The following is an 18,284-nucleotide window of genomic DNA, read 5'->3' as shown; positions in this document are numbered from 1 at the left end:
AAGGGACAGGCCAATCCTTCAGCTTCCAGAAAGGTATCGCATGATGAACTTCTGATGTTGGTTGGCCGATTGTATTCTGGCTATTGCTGTGATATGATTTCATCATGCTCGGAAGGCACCACATCAGTTTACCTCGCGATATACATTGAGGGAAGATGACGGAACAAGGATCATATGGATGTGATAGCTACCTATGTAAAATGCATATGCATCTAGTGTCTTTACTCCGGTTGCGTAGCTACTCCATCCATCAGTTGATCATCAGTATTTGATATTCCAAAATCTTGTAAATGAGAACTTTCTTCTGGAGAAAGTCATAGATTACCATGACTCTCTACTCCCTAATACAATGCGTCCAAATTCTTTCATTGATATGGTCAGTATGATAGCTCTCCGGGAGAACCGGATGACACGCGAGCCTGACGTTTCTGAGAGCTCTGGTGGGCGGGATCCACTATCCTATACTCTTACGTTGACTGTTAACTCTAAGGCTGCACCCCGCATTCCCGCGCTCCACTTGGCGTATGAGTATGACCTGAGGTACCAAAGTCCTCCGTTGTCCCACCTACCATCTAGGTCCTCAATCATCACTTTATTATACTTGGCAGCAAAAGAAGTCATTGGACGAACGTCGAGCTATGATTTGTAGAAAAAGTGTATCCCCCAAATAATTCCAACTAATTAGGTAGAAGTTGAGTCTTGACGACACCACTCAAAAATAGGCTTAGAGTTTAGACTGGGGATCCCGAAAGAGCGAATGAACATTGCCAAATCGAAGACTGATCGGGGACAGAATGACCTCACGTGCAGCAAGTCGAACCTCAAATCCACCACTCATCAGTTACGGCAATGCCTCCTTACCTTGCATGGGAGTTGGATGTTTCCATGGGTACAGTCCCATTCCGATTCGAACATCAATGGCTCCTGAGGGTTAGGTATTTTGGGGTAGCCACAACCAAAAAAGTGCCAAAGATAACAAGTACTCACGTGATGATCTACAGCCAGTCTCCTGATCAGTCACCTTTGTTATTGTCTGATAAATACTTCTAATGGAAGTACCAAGCACCTCGGATCAGCTAACACTTTCACTAATCTTAGAAAACTATCTACGGAGTACTGCCACCGCGGTTAGTGACTTTACCTAGTGTTGAGGGTGGGCCTCGGTTTTGAGTCCGGCCAAGGTGGTGTGATACCTTTGATATGCAATGTACACATCAGACCTTGGTGGAAGATGGAGTCTTCTAAGACCTGGTGTTTCAGAGGTAGTCTTACCTTCTCTCTAGTAATATTATGGCGGCAATAAAAGTCACTTTCATTATCACTGGACACTTTTGCGAAAGTTTTCTTTCAGACATACCCTTACCCATTGAGGTACTGATCAACTTTCAACGTACAGGAGTCCAGTAATAACTCGGTGGCTATGCTCGCAAGGGGCGGGCTCATAGTAGTCTGTCTCTTCCCATTATCAGATCACTCGAACTACAGGAGACGCGGCCAAAGTGGTGGCAATTGTCGACATCTACTCACGGTCTGCTTTCATCTCTAGAGCTAAAAGGTCTTAAACATCAATAATCAATCTCCGACCATTATTTAGAGCGAAGTCCATCATCAAACTTGATGGTTCTTCAATTCGGTGTTAGGGTGTGCCGACAGCACAAGGATGAACAACAATGCTCGCCTGAATCTACCTTTTAAAGAACGAGCAGAGAATGCAGGGCCTTTCTCTCGCACCACACGCTTGTCAACCCGAGTAACGCTTTGAAAAAGCCATAACATACCACAGTGAAGGAAAGGAGGAATGGGTCAACTGAAGCGTTTCGGTGATCACCTGACTCAAAGCGCAACTCTGCAGTCTCGTCGACTGCACAATCTGAAACCGCTTTCTTACAGTGTCTGAAACGACTTGTCATCGACTCACTCTTCCGAGACGACGGCACCCCTGTGCTGGATACTGTATGTCATAGCTCGCACGAGTGTCTAACTTCCAACCTCCTAGCGCTACTTCGGTCAACTTCCTTAGTACCAAGCAACCTATTAGTTGGTCAGCCAAGAATGTGGGGAACTCTGGAGGGAGCTTGGCCTCTTCCCCGCAAAATCGGCCGCGCAATACTGCCATGATCGCACCATCGGAGTATGCCTCCCGTTCTGTTATCCACAATTGATTCATTCAAAGCAAATTGTATCCGTCCTTCCACCTAGCATGCGCTCTCCTTCCTATAGCCGAGTGCGAACAGAGGGAGCAGTGTGGTCAGAATATTGAGCACGTCCCATTCATATTGCTGCCCTTTGGCCTTGGACAGCGCCCCCATTAGGGTGTTCAAAATCGCAGCGACGACCTATTCAGGCTTACACAGTTCGGGAAGTTAGACAAATTATCCGTAAGGATAAATGGGAAATGCAGCCTACAGGTTGATTCGACGTTATTGGAGGCAGGTGTCGAGTTCCACCTGTGCTGTTACGATCGTAACCACTCTCTTAACAAACGCGACACTTCAATTCTACAACCTTCATCGGGTCAAAGGGGTATTGGCTGCTCAAAATTATCTTAGTCATATTCTAAGTAGAGTGGCTTCCTTTCTTCTTGTAGATTTTTACGCCTGAACCCTCTTTCGACAACAGAAGGGTCCGCTTGCCGCAAGTCGATCTAGATCGACTCTCCTCAGTCATTGAGAGATAGGAGAAAAGAAATCCCATCCTAGAAGAAAAAAGCAATGAAGAATCGCTCATATGATACATGGGGAAAGGCACGAATAAAACAGAGAGAAATAGAACAATCAGAGTATTCAAGTCCCAGGTTGAAACACCAAGGCCCACCAGAGCCCGTCATCATAAATCAAGGGCTCATAATTGACCGTTTACTCATGATAAAGCCAGGTCCAGTTATTCCCTCCCAGATTATCACCAGTGAACAGGCCAGGTTTGTTTTTCCCCTACCTCTTCCGGGTACCAGGTCTTGGCTTCACCTCCTCTGGCGCTACTGGGTGGAGCATGACCTTGTTGGGAAGTTGTTGCGTGTTCGCTGAATATCCTTTACTCCAATCGTAGCTGACAGCATATGCAAAGATGTTACCGTTACGGTTGAAGGCGGTGCTGGAGATCGTGCCTCCCACAGACGGGTATCCCTTCAAACGATGCTTGGCATCCTTGTCCCAGAAATGGAAGGTACCGTCGCTACCTGCAGTGCTGAAGGTGCCGTGGACCGGATGGAAGGAGATGGCATTCACCGAGTAAATGTTGTTGATATCTCGTTGGTTTGGAGGAGTTTCGCGATGACACTTGAAGCTGAAGTTGGAACTAGAGTCCTTGTCCTCAACATATTGAATGGCGCAACGTCCTTCGATACTGCCAACAGCGAAACCAGTGGCATCCGTAAAGCAGCTGACTACCCGTGTTTGCCACTTGAGTGGTGACTGAATGGTCTTATAAAACTTTGTGGGATTGTCAAGATTGATGATATCAATGTATCGATCTGCCGTTCCCACCACTAGTAGCTTGTTCTTAACATCCATGGTGTAGACGCGCTCCTGGCACTCCACCGTCGCAATAGGGGTGGATTGCCGCAGGTCCCAGTATTTGATGGTCTTGTCCCATGAACCAGTCACAAGAAGAGGAGAGTTTCCAGCTGGATTAGGTATCATATGGCAGCATCGGATAGGAGCATCGTGGGCAGCGACTTGAACGGGTGTAGTAGCGTTGGCTGCGAGATCCAGCATCCGTGCAGCTTTGTCGGCACCTGCTCCGACGACTTTCGTTCCATCCTAGCCAAAACCACGAAGATTAGCAGGTCAAACAGAAACCACATGGCGAGAAGTTAAATCTTTACCGGTGACCAGCAACAATTCAAGACTGGAGCTTCATGCTCGAAAAGAGCTTTCCCTTCACTCTGACCCTGTTCGTTGATCTCGTAGATGCGGACCTTCTTGTCCCATGAAGCTACCGCGAGATGTTCGCTTGCGGGAGAAAACCGAAGATCAGAGATGCCGTCTTCGGGCGGCGAGCTGAGCGGTACATCTTTGGAGATATCGCCTGTGGTGTTTGTTTGACCAGCTGTTGTCGACGTAGCGCCGACGTTCCCGAATAACGACATTCGAACGGTGAGCCCTTTTCTCTTCTGTTTTCTTCGGTCGTGGCTTGCGCGGTATGTGGTGAAGAACGAATGAACACCAACTATGAGGCACACGGATGATAAACAATAAAAGTGGTTTAGGTTTCCGGTGCAACAAGTTCCTGGTATAATTAAACAGACAACCAGCGCCGGACTAGGAGGAAAAGCAGTGTATGACACAAAAGTCTTTGACGCGGTGTACGCGAATCAAATGCAGGTATTGGGACCTGAGCCTTAAGACACTGAGGAGAGGCCGGCAAAGTCCTCAGGCACCACACCTACCGCCTTCCTATAAGATAAAGCCAACCCAAGTTCAACAAAGGGCAGTCAAACGTCGTTTACCAAATAGTTAGCGACACAATATCTTCTTTGACGGGATAATAGGGGTAACGATAGGGCAAGTCGATACTACTCTGCAGACAGCGATTTTATATATCATCTCAAGGACGGTCGCGGCAGGTAGACGCCATGGAAGACTCTCCTCCGTACAAACACTAAACATCTGATGCCTACGTAGTACTCATTACAAACGCTGGCACTTGATGCCCATAAAACCAGGTTGAAGTCAGTAATCTGCTCAGCGAAGAATATCGTCAATAAATCTTGGTAATTGTCATTTCTCCTACATCGTGTATCATGCCAGCTGGTCATTTTCAAACACCACGAGGAAATCGAGAACCCGAACCACTCCAGCCACCTCATGAATCAACCCTTTCGGGAGTAGAAAATCTCAGAATTCATTGAGTAATGAATGAGAGCTCAGGATGTTGGGATCGTGACCTGGGCCATGCCATCGACAACCTTCTCAACCGCTTCATCGTTCTTCCCCTCCGTAGTAGTATCAATGACCTCAGCACCTCCCTTAGCGGAAGCCTCAACACTAGTTCCAGCTGCCTGTGCCGCTTTCTTCTCCTTCTTCTTCAATTTGCTCGCTTTGTTGGCTGCCTTCTTGGCAGCAGCTTTGGCAGCTTCATCCTCCTTCTTCTGTCTGTCTGCCTGAGAACCGCCGAAGAGCTCACGCCATTCATCGGCCTTCTTCGGGTCGATGCGAGAGAAGAGATATTTGGCCTTACCGATCTTGTGGCCTCCCTTCAGGGCCACTGGTTTCCAGCCATCTTTGAGTTCATCGAGAGATGGGATGACTCCAAAGGGCGCGTTCAGCTGCTCGAGAATAGACTTGGAGGTAGCAGGAAGGTAAGGAGCAAAGACACTGGAGAGAAGGTGGATCAGATTGATGACGGTACCAACAACTGCGGCAGCCCGGTCAGGTTCGTTGGCAATGAGGGCGTTGTCAAGTCGGTTGGCCTGGATGAAACCGTTTCCAGCCTCCGCGAGCCTCATCGCGGTGTTAATACCTGGACGAAGATGCACACCTTCCATCTCTTCAATGTACTGTCGCAGGAGGCTTGTGATCTCGTCCAAGTTCGGCTGAAAACTCTCGGGAACGGTGAACTCAGGAATAGTGGAGTTATACGAAGCTGCGATCAGCTTGACGACACGGTTAACCAGGTTACCCAATTTGGCCAACAATTCGCTGTTATTGCATTCGACGAACGAACGCCATTCGAACTGGGTGTCGCCAGTCTCCGGACGATTCTTCAATAGGTAGTACCTCCACACATCCGGGGGCACGCCAGTCTGCCTGGCGTTGTTTCCGAAGACGCCGACTCCTCTAGACTTGCTAAACTTGCCTCCCTCGTAGTTCAGATATTCAGTGGTACTGAGATGGTGCAGCATGGTCCACTTATCCTTGGTTCCGAGCTCGCATCCAGGGAAAATCACACTGTGAAAGGGCACATTATCCTTGCCAAGGAACTGATACAATTCAACCTCCTCTGGATTGCGCCACCATTTCTCCCAGTCTGCAGTGTAGTTGGCCGTGATCGACGGATAGCCGATGCAGGCTTCGAACCACACGTAGAGAACTTTATTCTCGAATCCAGGGAGGGGAACTGGAACACCCCATTTGAGATCTCTGGTGATGCCACGGTCCTTTAAGCCTTCTTTCAACCATGCCTTGGTGATGTCCCTAGAATTCTTGGGCCAGTTGCCTTTCTCCATGGCGGGAAGAACCCAGTTCTCAATCTCAGGCTGCAGCTTGTCAAGAAGAAGGTGAATATGTTTCGTGGAGCGGCGCACGGGCGTAGCTCCATCGAGCTTACAGCGAGGTTTGATGAGATCAAAAGGATCGAGAAGGTGGCCGCACTTGTCGCACTGATCTCCTCGTGCATCTTCGTAGTGGCATCGCGGGCATTCTCCCTCGACATAGCGGTCCGCTAAAAAAGACCCGTGCGCCTCGCAGAATGGCTGTTCCGCGGTCTTCTCCGTTAGGTATCCATTATCGTAAAGCCTCTTAAAGATTGCCTGCGAGATTTCTGTGTGCTGCTGAGTGGGAGTGCGGCCGAAATGGTCGAAACCGATTTCGAACCACTCGTACACCTCCTGATGGATCTTGTTGTATTTGGCACAGAGTTCCTCCGGCGTCACCTTCTCCTCCAAGGCCTTCGTCTCCGTTGCAGTGCCGTACTCATCTGTTCCACAGATATAGAGAGTCTGTCGTCCGCAAGCTTTGTGATATCTGGACAAATCCTAGGTGAGCCTCAAGTAGCGAATCAAAGAGCGGCGTACAAGACACACCTGGCGAAGACGTCGGCACTGAGAACTGAACCTACAATGTTGCCCAAGTGAGGCACATTATTGACATAAGGCAGAGCACTTGTGACGAGAATGTTCCGCTCGCCCTTCTTGGGCAAAATCTTGGTTTCTGAAGCCATGGTTGTTGGGTACAGAATGGCGGGGTTGCGGAGGGGCAGAAAATGTTTCAAGGTGCGGATGATTCATCGCTCGGAGCCCGAATGGTTCCAATCTGGTATCTAACTAGGCTTCCTTTGTGTACGCTGTACAGGGAACATCAACAAGAGTCAGCAACCTCCGACCTATTCTGGCCCGATTGGGTGTGCAGTAATAGAGATCTCCACTGTCTCTTCGACGCTCGCTTTCTTTATTTTATTCTTTGCCTGCGACTTGCGCCTGGTTTCGCTTATTGTTCCGCGCGCAGTCTCATCGTGGTGTTCGATTCGCCATGGAAAAAAATATACTTGACGGTCTTCTCGACCTGGAAGAGGAATTCTACCAAGAGGGCTATAACTTGGGTGCAACTGACGGTGCCCAGGCTGGTTACACTGAAGGAAGCGTGTTTGCCGTTGAGAAAGGCTTCGAAAAGTTTCTTGAATTGGGAAGACTATATGGCAAAGCACTCGTCTGGGCCCAGAGGCTCGCAGACTCTGAAATCTCTCGGAATTCGTCACAGGAGAGTGACGGAACAGATACCCGCAAATCTCAGCCATATAATGAGGGTGATCTTCTCTTGGAACCATTCGTATGCAAGGAGATGCTGCCTCTCCCCTCCAGTTCACGGCTGGCCAAAAACCTCGAGATTCTACTCGAATTAGTTGATCCAGCTTCGTTGCCTATGGAGAACACGGAAGAAGCTGTCACAGATGTTGATGAGCGTCTTAAGGGCGCTGCAATCAAGGCCAAGCTTATCCAGCGAGCGCTTGGAGAGCGGGAGGGCGCATCAGACATCCATCCTGACGTCAAGGATACCCAGGTAGCCGGTGATGGAACAGGGAGCATTGAAGATATTAGTTCACTGAAGGTTCGCCATTAGGCTGCATTCATGTTCTCATGCGAGAATTCTTTATTTTTCTCATGTTGCGAGCGCTGTGGTGGTGTCTTCTCCAGCAGAACTCTGGAGGTTGGTCTCTTAATCGGACTTTCTCCGTCCACATGGCAGCCGACCCGGCAATCTCCCCGGCTCTCGGTCTTAGCCCTGGAATGCGAAGCTCATCGGGTGTTATCAATGACGATCGCTAAACATTATGGCTTCGATATAATCAATCCTTGCCGTCTCTGAGCAGGCCTTGTGGGCGATCATTACTGCACAGGTCTATACAAGCTGCCCATCCACCCCCACATGTGAGGACCACACTTGCCGTTTCAGTGCAGGTCCAACGAAAGCTTCGAAGCTTCAAAGCTGTGCAGCGGTATTCCCCCGGTTTCCTGGATATCCTGTCATACTAGCTCTCAGTATTCTTCGATACTCTTCTCCCTCCGCGTGGGGGCGGGGACCATATCCCTCCACTATTTTATATATGATGACAACCCTCGGGGTTGCGGGGAAAGCCCACGAACAAGCAGTTCTTCTCTCACGGTGATCATTATTTAAGTCTCTTGAGCTACCATGTATTTGGCCACCTTGACGTGTTCTTTCCTTTTTGCACGGCTGGCTCTTACGCAGACCGGCGTTATTGATCCCATCTCGGAGGACTGCGGCCCTTCGGTTGTATGCGTCAATCATTATGCAAATGTGCTGCCGTACGTTTTTGAACCCAAAGGCCCAAAGGGGGTATCCACGCCCAGTATGTCACACCGCTGGAATTGACTGCTTTTTCAGATATCATTTCTATCGAAACATATCCACCTCTCAGGCTGCCACAACCATTGGTGACACGGTAGTAGCAAATGGCACTTCACTACCGAACATAAAATCGGCCGACTTCGTTGTTTATGATAAGGAAAGAGGCCTAAAGATCCTTGGAACTCAGCCTACTTACAAGTATATGTTTGCTGTCTCGGATGCCGTGCATGAGGCTCCGGTATATGTTGCCGCACAGAACAAGCTCTACTTGTCCCAATTAGCACCTCCAGCAGGCTATCTCCCGCAGCTTGTTGTCGACTTGAACCAAGATCCGCCTACGCTATCAGAATTTCTCTCCGATCCTCCGGTCTACGCGCCCAATGGGGGTACATTCTACAATGGCAGGGTGATCTGGGGAGCCTCTGGCGGTAACCGGTCGATCGGTGGCACTGAGCAGCGGCCTGGATTGAGAACGCTCGACCCTGAAACCAACAAAAGCGTCATTCTGCTCAACAACTATTATGGTTATTACTTCAATACGGTCGACGATCTCGCAGTGCACGGCAAAACGGGCGACATTTGGTTCACAGACCCGCGTATGTCTCCTTTTTGTCTTCCGATTTGCTTGCTGCGAAATCATTGGACTGATGCCTTAACCAGAATACTCATGGTTCAATAAGCTCACTGATACACCACCTCAGCTTCCATCTGCTACATACAGATACAACCCTAAATCTGGCGCCGTTTTTGTGGTTGATGACAGCCTTAGTCAGCCCAATGGCATCGCATTCAATCCGGATTACTCGATTGTGTACATCAGCGACACTGGCGCAGTGAGTGGGCCGGTCGATCCCAAATTCGGCCACCCGGGAACACCTTTTAATGCCACAGGCCCCAGGTAAGAGCTCAAAGGGACAAGGAACTATAGGTTGGACTCACTAATGAAGGTGCACCATGACTATAGAACCATCTATGCCTTTGACGTGAGCAAAGACGGCACCACAGCTTCTAACAAGCGACCTGTTTATCTGTCTGCTGGATATGTTCCAGACGGTCTCAAGGTTGCTGCCAATGGGTACATTGTGACCGGCAATGGACGGGGCGTTGACGTTCTCGATCCTCATGGCCAGCTTTTGTTGACCATACAAACCAATTATACCGTGCAGAACTTCGCATGGACTGGCCCAAAACTGAAGACACTCTGGTTGATGGGGTCTGGGGGTATTTCCAAGGTCGAATGGGATCTTGCAGGCCAGGAGCTAAAGTAGTTTTGTCTAATTGAGACGTGCAATATCAGTAGGAAAGGAAAAATATTAAATTGTCTACACCAACAAGATCGGCAGTTCTTAAGCGTCACGGACTCTGAGGAGCAATTTCATCCCAACTCAAGGAGCATTAATGATTACCTTGCCACTAATAATTGCCTGCTCTCTTTTGACCACAGCTAATAAAAGGATCGACTGGAATGGAATACAAGCGTTCCGGTAAAAATCACCACAAAGCCAAGTCTCTAGGTGCTACGGCTAAGAACTACGCGATTAACGGACATCAGTCCCCAAAACTGTAAGCTTACAATTTCTGCAGGCAAATTATAGATCAAGCATTATAGCTCCAATGACCGAACAGCCATGGCAAATGCACCTTCCTTTGTCTTGTGTCCACCAATGAAGCCGCTGGCATGAACAAAGACTGCACCCTCTGGGATCTTAGGCTTACCAGACTTCTCGGCTTCAGCAGCAAGGCAGCCATCCAGATCGGCATCACGAACGCCACGCCAGCTTTCTGGTAATGGTTTGCGGGACTCGAAGCTACCCTCATTTACTGAAACACACTGGACGCGCCACTTGGATCCTTCAGTAGCGCTCTCGGGGTAGAGTACATAGTAGACCTGCTCGTCGGGATTGATGTCCCCAGCGCCTGAGGCTTCCTTCTCGAAATTGTAGAGATGCTCCTTCCAAGGAACACCGCCCTGTGGAAGAATGATAATACGGCCAGAGGGATGAACTTCGCGACGGGACTGGTAGGCAGCGCCAACGGTCGCCCGAGCCGGAAGCCATGAAGTAAATGCATGGTGCAATTTGCGAGTGAAGACGTGTCCCATAAACGTGCTTGCCCTGTTGAAGAGACTATCCTCATCTTGGGGCTCTCCAGGTGGGCAAGTAGGGTCAGGGTTGTTCATATCGTTGACCACCGAAGCGATTGTGATACCACCGTCCCTAAAACGTTTCTCAATGTTGGCCGATGCCAGAGCCGCTGGATCGTAGACTGAGACACCGTTGTCGTTGGCATCAACCGCTTCAATGAAATCCGTGTAAAGCTTCTCATAGAGCAAGGTAACATCCTCGTGATCCAGCGGGAGTGAAGTATGTTGGGCAATGATCGCCCGACCAAAGTGCATGTACACTAAGCCGGCGGAGGAAAGCCTGGTGTTGTGGTTTGGGAAGGTGGTTGAAAAGGTGCGCTGATGATGATCATAGCGGTTGCTAGCTGGGTCATACTCTCCACCAACATCGACAACGGTGTGGCATGTGGCCAGTTGAGCCGGATCTCTCGTACGAATCAGAGGTGAGGAGGCATAGGTCGGGAGCTGGCGAAGAAGATAGACGGCCAGGGCCTCGTCGGCGTGGAAATGACCGCTGAATGGAGAATCAGTTTATCGGAGAATACCATTATCGAAGGAGCTTCAATGAATACTTATGAGTTCCGATCAAAGGAGGGGAGGTCTTCAGTTTCTTCGCAACAGTTTCATCAGCCATTTTGAACAGCTGTCGCAATCGCAGCATTCAACAAACAATGTACGGATAATACCAGCAACGAACGAGAATGATACTGGACGCAGGATCTATGGTCTCCGCCTCTTATCTTAACACTTACCGCAACAGGACAGCTCTTAGGGCTATTATCAAAGGGCTCTAACGCGCCATGTGATTGTGGGGAATTCAAAACCACTAAGCCTGAAATGGCAAGCAACTTTCAAAGCTCTACTTCATACGTATGGACCAGACCATTCGAGGTATAGTGCCAGACATCAATACCGAAGCGGTAAAAGAGGGTAAACAACCGTCGCATAAGGACAAGAGGTACGGACGGAGCACATTCAATGAGTTGCGACGAGACATTGCTGATGACCTCTCCTCTCCTAGATAAGCAGATAGATTGAAGAGACTGAATGAACCCAGCCATCTTCAACTACCTCCCTACACTTTTCTCGTTCGCTGCATACCCTGTGACCGCCACTACCTACATCATGACTCCTATGTTTTGTCCACCGCCAAAAAGTGCCACTAGCTTTAATTAGCCCTGTCGTGATTTTTGCCTGTATCCAACCAAACAGCGCGCCGAACAGTCCTCTCCTTTGAGAAAAGAAAAAAAAAAATTTCTTGCATATTCGCTTCTTACTTTATTGTTTTTATTATTATTTTTTTCTGGTTTCTTCTTTCCATTGATATTGTGAGAACTCGATGTTGTTGTTGCAAGCTCAGCACGTTATCATTACCATACTTGTGTAGTGCCACGTGAAAAGACATCCTGTCCCGCTTTGTCGATAAGATCAACTTATCCTACAGAACTAGGGCCAAAGGGGGAGAGAGGACAGGAAAGAAAAGTTTCATCTCGACCATCTATCTATCTATCCAGACTTTGGTTCCGGCCAAGCTCGATGTCTGCTTGTTAAAAGGTCAGATCTCCTATTACTCGCCAAATTCAAAAGTCTCTGCTGTTGCCGATTTTCGCGTCCGTTCGTCCTCCCACGTCCTCTCTTGGGCAGATCTCCTGCCTCGTACTATTTCCCGATGTGGCTTTTTCGGATCCTCTCGTCGGCCCTCTTCCTGACCGTCACTGTTTCCTCCATCCCACTGGCTTTCGATGTGGGTGGTAAGACGTGCGGCCTGGCGTTTTCTCTATCCTTGGCGACTTTTTACTTCATTTTTTCCCTCCTGAGGCTCACCACCCCTGAGCGATCATGGTTCCGGTCTTCAGTGATTGTCCTTATCCGCTCCACGCAATGGATTATAATACCGATACTTCTGATCTGGTCCCTGAATCGCTTTTCGATTGATAGCGACAACACGAGTAGTTGGGTGGAACGCACATTCAGCGGCAAGAGAGCCCAGGATTCATCGGTCAAGGAGTGGCTTTTTGGACCTGATGGACTCATCGAGACCATGACTATCGGTAACTGGTACAAGCTCCTCACATGGTCGACACCTGTGTTTCAGCTTGTCGAAGGTTTCTGCAGCTTGCTGGTCATACAAGCGGCAGGGCAGATCACCCGTTGGCTCGTTAACCGCGGCGGACGAAGTGATAGCTGGATGGTATGAAGTTTTATTTTCACCTATTCTTTATGTCCCTGGAGTGGAAACAGATGAATGGATGCTAACTTGCACTTGCAGATTGCCCTTTTAGTACTGTCCGCCTCTATCATATCAAGCTCTGTGTACTTTCTTTGGCGCGTTCTTCAATTTCCGGAGATATCGAATGTCGATGCTGCTTTGATCGGTGTATCGATTACGTGTGCTGTGATTCTGTGCGCCTGGGGTATTGGCAGTGGCCGTGGCAACCCTGTCGAAAGCTCACTTCTATTCGCCTACGTCGTGTTGTGCATTTATCAGATCTTCACCGACTACCAGCCGTCGTTCCCAGTTGAGCAGGGCTCTTCGCCCTCTCAGACCGGCGATTTCCCACCCCTTCCGCCTATCATCATGGCATCCTACTCCACACTCATGCATGCTTTGTCTTCCTTGCCTTCCATCATACATGCAGCTTTCAACGTAATTACTGCCGTCTTCAGCGCTGTAACACCCTCCGTCCTGATTTCGCTCGCATACCGTATCTTCGTCCTGTATGCATCCACTCGAATAATCCCAGCTGTTCGGGAATCTGGGGCACGTGCACTTTCTCAGGAGGCTTCTTTAGATGATACCGATGCTGCGGGTCAATTCTTGGGATTTTTGAGTTACTTTTCCCCGTCGATACTCATCGCTGTTTATACAAGTCTTCTAATGCAACACTTTGCCACAACGTCGCAAGCGATGGGTGGCAGTGGCCAGTGGTGGAGTATTCAAGGAGGTGGAGGCGGAAACCTGTGGAGATGGGTCAACCTCGCTTGCACTCTGGCTCTATACGCTGTCGAGCTATGGCTGGGTGAAAACAACGACCTAGATACTGGATTAGCTGGGCACTGGAAAACAGACTGAAGTCTCTACCGAGACTTTGCTTGAGTTTCGGGGATTTCATGTCGCATTTCGATGCGACCTGAAACTTCAAGATGCCCTATGATTGGGGGATAGTCGCCTCAGCAACTTCAATGTCGGTATCTGGCCCACTGTTTCGACTGCGTTCCGTGTACTTCAATATGAAGCCTTGCACTATACATTTGGCGCACGAGTCTTCTGGACCTTCGACCTGACGGAGATTGCAAGGTTCTGGAAAGGAGCTTGATACCTTGCAATTAAGCAAGAACCGTACAGCTGGCAGGCAGATCCGATGGGCATGGTTATTTCGGGTCATGGTAGCTGAGGAATCCTTTGCGAAGGAATGGGCGTCGTGCAGCGGGGATGCATGCGTTTTCCACTCCTGAGTTCCCCGGGAGGATACGCAAGTCCGTTGTGGGAGGCTCGGCGACCATCCTCGAGACCGCAAGCCTATTAATTACTAGATTCTGGGGCCGTCTCGTCTTCTGCTACCTATGGTCTTCAGATGCTAAAGAGCACTGGAGTCTCCCAGGATCCCTCAGTTATGCTCCCTTTCAGTTTATTCTGTTGGTTGCTATGCTCTATACCCCCCCCCTCGTTCATTCCTCTACTGTGGCTTTTTTTTCTATTTCCCTTCTTGTCTGGCTTTCTCTCAAAACTTTCCGGTGGCATGGCATGTACTAGGTACTCGTGTTATCGGCGCCAGGACGAGACGTGATCTTTCATTGTATTCTTGTGTTTTTGCTTTTGAGTTGACTTCTATACCCCATCATGGTCTGGCGGCATGTCAAAATGAAGTTTCATTTTATTTGTCTCTGCTGGCGGTTGGTCTTGTCATCTTTGCTTCTCTCTTTTATTCTTTCTCTTTCTTAATTTAAACTTTGTACTAAGCCAGTATAAAATAGTCTTGATTAGCTCTGGGCAGCCATTTCTTACTTCCATTCGGCACGTATCAGCTCCTTGGTAGAATTTGAATGCGCGCCAGTCATGTGAAGTGAACATCCCCATTGAATAAGCTTACTTGGATTTGTGACTGCTATTTCTCCTAGATTATCATAATAGACGTAGCAAAATGAAAATGCAAGTCAAACTTCTGTGAGATGTTCTTAAGACCGTTTAGAATAAGACATGCCTGTCGTTATCTCTGAGTCAGGTTATTTATATATTGAAACTGCTTGCAGGAACTTGAAGTTGAATATGCACGAATTGTACCGAATATGGCATGCTAATTGACATCACACATCAGCGAAGGTACAATTGGTTGCAAAGTGATAATTCATTAATAAGGAGGCCAGAAAAGAGGCGATCAAAGCGATATGCTCAGACAAACAATATAGGCTATTCGTTGATAGACAGGATTCCACGCAACGAAATTATCTGATACAGGAAATCGATATGGAGATTGAAGAAAGAGGACTCATAAATAATCATGGCTATGGTTTGCAATGCCAAAAATGATTGATGTAAGGTCACCCAGGGGCCAGCCGGTCAATCGAGGCTCGATTCATTCATTTTTTTTGTTTGGGACGCCGCGACGTTTCAGAATCAAGGTTTGGCCTCTAGGCCCTGGAGAAAGGTGTCTGGAGGGACGAAGAATTGATCCAGGGCGACCGGATTCTGATCCTTTCTCTTTCTCTTTGAATCTGAAGCGCAGCTGGCTTTGGCAATCTGATCTTTCTTGGTTCGACCTGCTCTGCAGTATTCCATCACAAGCTTGAAAGCTCTCGAAATCACACCAAAGGCGAGACAATCCATAGCGCCTTGATTCTTTTAAAACCACGATTGAATCCGCTAATAAAAAAAATAGACACAGAACGCAATTTGGCGGATTCTGGTAGCTATCGGCGGATGGGAACACCATCGCGATCAGGAGGAGGGCTCACGCTGGGATCGTTCCCCCCCTTTGCTGAATCGTCGACACCCTCCGTATCATCGACGCTAGTTCCGCGTTGTAAGTAGCTTGCTTCCTTCACGGGGCTCCGACTCTGAAATCCAATCGAGCCAGGGTGACCGCTAATACTGCCATGGTGCTGTTGGCCTTGAGAGCTGGCACTGCTACCATTACTGGCAGCAGCGGGATTGTTTGCACCGGGGGATGTAGCAGTCAGATGCGGGATGTTCTCCGGAACAGGGTGCTTAGAACCGATATTAGTGACCCCGACATCCGAAGCTTTACCGGCTTTGCTCAATGCATAGTCGCCCGAATCGAAGTATTTTCGTTCCTAAAAGAGCGAAAAGGTTTAGAGCGGGACTCCTCAACAAGGGCGTAGAAGATAACGAAACAACCCATACCTTGAGCTTGTTCTGAAGCAGGTCTTTCTTGGTGGGCATTTTACCGTAGAGACGAAGCAGACGCTGTTCATCGGGGCTCAAGGACTAACAAAGATTAAGTTGGTTTTTCCAAGATGTAATGTTTCATGAGAGATAGAGAGAAGGGGTAGACAATATTGTGAGGAGACTTACGCTGGTGTCCACCTTGTTCTGTTGATGAGGATTCATTTTCAAGTAGTTGTGGACTGGATTTGGGCAAGTGCAAGTCAAATCAATCAATCAAGAGAATGAAGACTTCAGTTTTCGATGTTTGAAAGTGTTATTGAGTTGAGGTCTGTAGAGAGTAGTAAGATAGATAGATAGCTAGTAGTCGCCGTCGGAGTGAAGTATGAAGTAGTCATATGAAGGCGGGGCGGCGGAAAAGATGAGGGAACAAGACAACAGAGAAAGAGAGAGAGAGGGAATGTTGGGCGTTGAAAAGGATATGTCGGAAGATCACTACCGGATGCGGGAAAATGAAGTTAAGTGTTGTTATTATTGTTTTTGGGACTAGAGGAATTATAATTAAGAATAATGCAGAAGAATTGGAATCGCTCAGACGATGAAGCAGATACCTAGATGATGGTGGTATTGTATAGTACGCAGTTCGGACATGCGATCTTTGCCCAATAATAACCACAACCATGCTAATACATCCCACCTGGGCCCTTGGATCAGGGAGGAAGATAGTAGAGGAGAACTGCACTGTACTCGAGTCTATCGAACAACCCAAGATGGAAGATAACTATGTGTCTATACATCATTATAATTTATTATAATGAGGTATTCCTGTGTACATACTGTTATCGATAAGAGGGATTGACTTTTTGACTGCTTCAGTCTTCGTGGGTAACCGGCTGTAAAAAGTCCATTCGTTCTTCAACATATATAGCTTGAAGATGAATCGATGAATTAATTGCATACTCACTGCATGGCAAATTACTGCCTTCTGTTCCTCCCATTTTGTAAATTTCGTCACCATCTGGGGAGGAAAATGGACTCTAAACCCCACCGTTCACTGGATCCATACCCATACTACCTCGTCCAGTGAGCTTGTCTTCCGCTTAGAAAAAAGATTTCCGAAGTGCATCTCCATCTCTCCATTCGTTTCATTTGATAGGGGAACCCAAAAAATGTCTCATCAGAATAATGTACCGTCGGCTAGACAATTGACCTTCGTGGTCGAACATTTGGACCCAGAGCTGGGTCCCTGGTCAGCCTTGGAATATGGCTGTATTGCACGGGAGTCGTATGCGGCGGGAGCAAGATTTCTTCTCAGCTCTGTGCCGACCTCCTTGCAACTACCAAACGACCTGGCCGCGACACAGGGTCTAGAGGTCGAGCATCGTAGTGTCGAGGAAATCTTCGCAGACCGCAAGTCCAAGGTCTGCCTGTTAGACCCCGCAGCCCAGGTCGAATTGAGCCCCGAAGATGGAGATATCTTTGACGTTTTTCTCTTCGGTGGCATCCTCGGTTCGTAGTCCCCCCATGGCTAGTCTTAATGCTGTAATTTACATGGTCCGACTCGAGGAAATGTGCTAACTTGCTGGTTTGCTGGCCAAGGACAGGCGACGATCCGCCACGAGGTACGTTTGATTGAACAACATGCTTTTCGCTGACGAAGAGTTACTAACCTTGGAAATAGATCGTACATCCGAGCTGAGAAAAAAAGGCTATGTCGGAAGACGACTTGGTCCTAAGCAGATGACTACTGACACGGCCGTGCGAGTGACGCGCATAGTGGCTCAAGGGAAAGGTATCAGATTGCGTGTGTCGCCTTGACCCGTCTGTTCATCGATATTAATTATGATCAGTGCCACTGGAAAAGATTGAGTATGTCGATGATCCCGAGATCATTGTCAACAAACATGAGCGGATCGAAATGCCCTTCCGTTATGTAAAAGGAGACGATGGTCAACCCATTATGCCGGCTGTATGTCTTCTTAGTATTGAGCCCATCTGCATAGAGACGCTGACATGCATAGGGTATGGTTGACCTTATCAAAAAGGATGCTGACAAGGCTGTGGATGACCTGTTTTGACCTTTGAATGGCGGCAATGAAGGTACCAGGACGGACAGTAGATAGTTGCTGGTTGAAAGGGTACATAACAGGATTATCGAATGCATACCCCTGCCCAGTTGCTCTTTCTAAGATCTAGCTCTCTACTCCGTACATTTGGCCTTTCTTTAGTATGGCCATGAATGGCTATTTTGGTCCGCAGAGGCATGGAAGGGGCAATTGGCTTCTGTTTCAGC

At 48.3% G+C, this 18,284-nt stretch overlaps 8 protein-coding genes across 8 annotated transcripts; 4 read left to right on the top strand and 4 right to left on the bottom strand.

The window, feature by feature from the left end:
- Positions 1-879: 879 nt before the first annotated feature.
- On the bottom strand, positions 880-4,484 carry sonA (putative nuclear pore complex protein (SonA)). The gene is made up of 2 exons (XM_747176.2): positions 3,824-4,484; positions 880-3,758 (listed from the first exon to the last, which is right to left on the bottom strand). Exons 1-2 carry the CDS (start codon positions 4,085-4,087, stop codon positions 2,931-2,933), a joined length of 1,092 nt encoding a protein of 363 aa, XP_752269.1. The 5' UTR covers positions 4,088-4,484; the 3' UTR covers positions 880-2,930.
- Positions 4,485-4,628: 144 nt separating this feature from the next.
- AFUA_1G09010 (methionine--tRNA ligase MES1) lies at positions 4,629-6,925 on the bottom strand. Its single transcript, XM_747175.2, has 2 exons — positions 6,743-6,925; positions 4,629-6,683 (listed from the first exon to the last, which is right to left on the bottom strand). Exons 1-2 carry the CDS (start codon positions 6,877-6,879, stop codon positions 4,865-4,867), a joined length of 1,956 nt encoding a protein of 651 aa, XP_752268.1. The 5' UTR covers positions 6,880-6,925; the 3' UTR covers positions 4,629-4,864.
- Positions 6,926-7,187: 262 nt separating this feature from the next.
- AFUA_1G09000 (Yae1 family protein) lies at positions 7,188-7,981 on the top strand (the record flags this gene model as incomplete). Its single annotated transcript, XM_747174.1, has 2 exons — positions 7,188-7,763; positions 7,850-7,981. The coding sequence occupies 2 exons, from the start codon at positions 7,188-7,190 to the stop codon at positions 7,979-7,981; spliced, it is 708 nt and encodes a 235-aa protein (XP_752267.1).
- A 367-nt stretch (positions 7,982-8,348) lies between these two features.
- AFUA_1G08990 (SMP-30/gluconolactonase/LRE family protein) lies at positions 8,349-9,793 on the top strand (the record flags this gene model as incomplete). Its single annotated transcript, XM_747173.1, has 4 exons — positions 8,349-8,482; positions 8,562-9,121; positions 9,186-9,423; positions 9,490-9,793. The coding sequence occupies 4 exons, from the start codon at positions 8,349-8,351 to the stop codon at positions 9,791-9,793; spliced, it is 1,236 nt and encodes a 411-aa protein (XP_752266.1).
- Positions 9,794-9,818: 25 nt separating this feature from the next.
- On the bottom strand, positions 9,819-11,389 carry myg1 (MYG1 family protein). The gene is made up of 2 exons (XM_747172.3): positions 11,220-11,389; positions 9,819-11,161 (listed from the first exon to the last, which is right to left on the bottom strand). Exons 1-2 carry the CDS (start codon positions 11,306-11,308, stop codon positions 10,129-10,131), a joined length of 1,122 nt encoding a protein of 373 aa, XP_752265.3. The 5' UTR covers positions 11,309-11,389; the 3' UTR covers positions 9,819-10,128.
- Positions 11,390-11,744: 355 nt separating this feature from the next.
- On the top strand, positions 11,745-14,673 carry AFUA_1G08970 (ICE2 family protein). The gene is made up of 2 exons (XM_747171.2): positions 11,745-12,838; positions 12,917-14,673. Exons 1-2 carry the CDS (start codon positions 12,317-12,319, stop codon positions 13,718-13,720), a joined length of 1,326 nt encoding a protein of 441 aa, XP_752264.1. The 5' UTR covers positions 11,745-12,316; the 3' UTR covers positions 13,721-14,673.
- Positions 14,674-14,722: 49 nt separating this feature from the next.
- Positions 14,723-16,743, bottom strand: AFUA_1G08960 (endosulfine family protein). Its single transcript, XM_747170.2, has 3 exons — positions 16,181-16,743; positions 16,010-16,093; positions 14,723-15,939 (listed from the first exon to the last, which is right to left on the bottom strand). The coding sequence occupies exons 1-3, from the start codon at positions 16,214-16,216 to the stop codon at positions 15,556-15,558; spliced, it is 504 nt and encodes a 167-aa protein (XP_752263.1). The 5' UTR covers positions 16,217-16,743; the 3' UTR covers positions 14,723-15,555.
- A 313-nt stretch (positions 16,744-17,056) lies between these two features.
- AFUA_1G08950 (SAM-dependent methyltransferase) lies at positions 17,057-18,283 on the top strand. Its single transcript, XM_077803874.1, has 5 exons — positions 17,057-17,500; positions 17,596-17,613; positions 17,673-17,783; positions 17,842-17,960; positions 18,013-18,283. The coding sequence occupies exons 1-5, from the start codon at positions 17,161-17,163 to the stop codon at positions 18,067-18,069; spliced, it is 645 nt and encodes a 214-aa protein (XP_077660045.1). The 5' UTR covers positions 17,057-17,160; the 3' UTR covers positions 18,070-18,283.
- The last annotated feature ends 1 nt before the right edge of the window (position 18,284 follows it).

This window comes from Aspergillus fumigatus, chromosome 1, assembly GCF_000002655.1.
Source record: "Aspergillus fumigatus Af293 chromosome 1, whole genome shotgun sequence".
In the NCBI taxonomy this organism is placed as follows: Eukaryota; Fungi; Ascomycota; class Eurotiomycetes; order Eurotiales; family Aspergillaceae; genus Aspergillus; species Aspergillus fumigatus.
Note: the sequence above shows the minus strand (reverse complement) of the source record. Positions and strands in the feature narration are given on the sequence as shown.

Bases quoted from the DNA above. Each gene is read 5' to 3' on its own strand.
- sonA (XM_747176.2), bottom strand. From the start codon at position 4,087: ATGTCGTTATTCGGGAACGTCGGCGCTACGTCGACAACAGCTGGTCAA. The intron at 3,759-3,823 runs GTAAAGATTTAA...GGTTTTGGCTAG, and splicing joins TGAATTGTTGCTGGTCACCG to GATGGAACGAAAGTCGTCGG.
- AFUA_1G09010 (XM_747175.2), bottom strand. From the start codon at position 6,879: ATGGCTTCAGAAACCAAGATTTTGCCCAAGAAGGGCGAGCGGAACATT. The intron at 6,684-6,742 runs GTGTGTCTTGTA...GGATTTGTCCAG, and splicing joins AGTGCCGACGTCTTCGCCAG to ATATCACAAAGCTTGCGGAC.
- myg1 (XM_747172.3), bottom strand. From the start codon at position 11,308: ATGCTGCGATTGCGACAGCTGTTCAAAATGGCTGATGAAACTGTTGCG. The intron at 11,162-11,219 runs GTATTCATTGAA...TTCTCCATTCAG, and splicing joins CCTTTGATCGGAACTCATAA to CGGTCATTTCCACGCCGACG.
- AFUA_1G08970 (XM_747171.2), top strand. From the start codon at position 12,317: ATGTGGCTTTTTCGGATCCTCTCGTCGGCCCTCTTCCTGACCGTCACT. The intron at 12,839-12,916 runs GTATGAAGTTTT...TTGCACTTGCAG, and splicing joins GACGAAGTGATAGCTGGATG to ATTGCCCTTTTAGTACTGTC.
- AFUA_1G08960 (XM_747170.2), bottom strand. From the start codon at position 16,216: ATGAATCCTCATCAACAGAACAAGGTGGACACCAGC. The intron at 16,094-16,180 runs GTAAGTCTCCTC...AATCTTTGTTAG, and splicing joins AGAACAAGGTGGACACCAGC to TCCTTGAGCCCCGATGAACA. The intron at 15,940-16,009 runs GTATGGGTTGTT...TCGCTCTTTTAG, and splicing joins TGCTTCAGAACAAGCTCAAG to GAACGAAAATACTTCGATTC.
- AFUA_1G08950 (XM_077803874.1), top strand. From the start codon at position 17,161: ATGTCTCATCAGAATAATGTACCGTCGGCTAGACAATTGACCTTCGTG. The intron at 17,784-17,841 runs GTATCAGATTGC...AATTATGATCAG, and splicing joins CATAGTGGCTCAAGGGAAAG to TGCCACTGGAAAAGATTGAG. The intron at 17,961-18,012 runs GTATGTCTTCTT...TGACATGCATAG, and splicing joins GTCAACCCATTATGCCGGCT to GGTATGGTTGACCTTATCAA.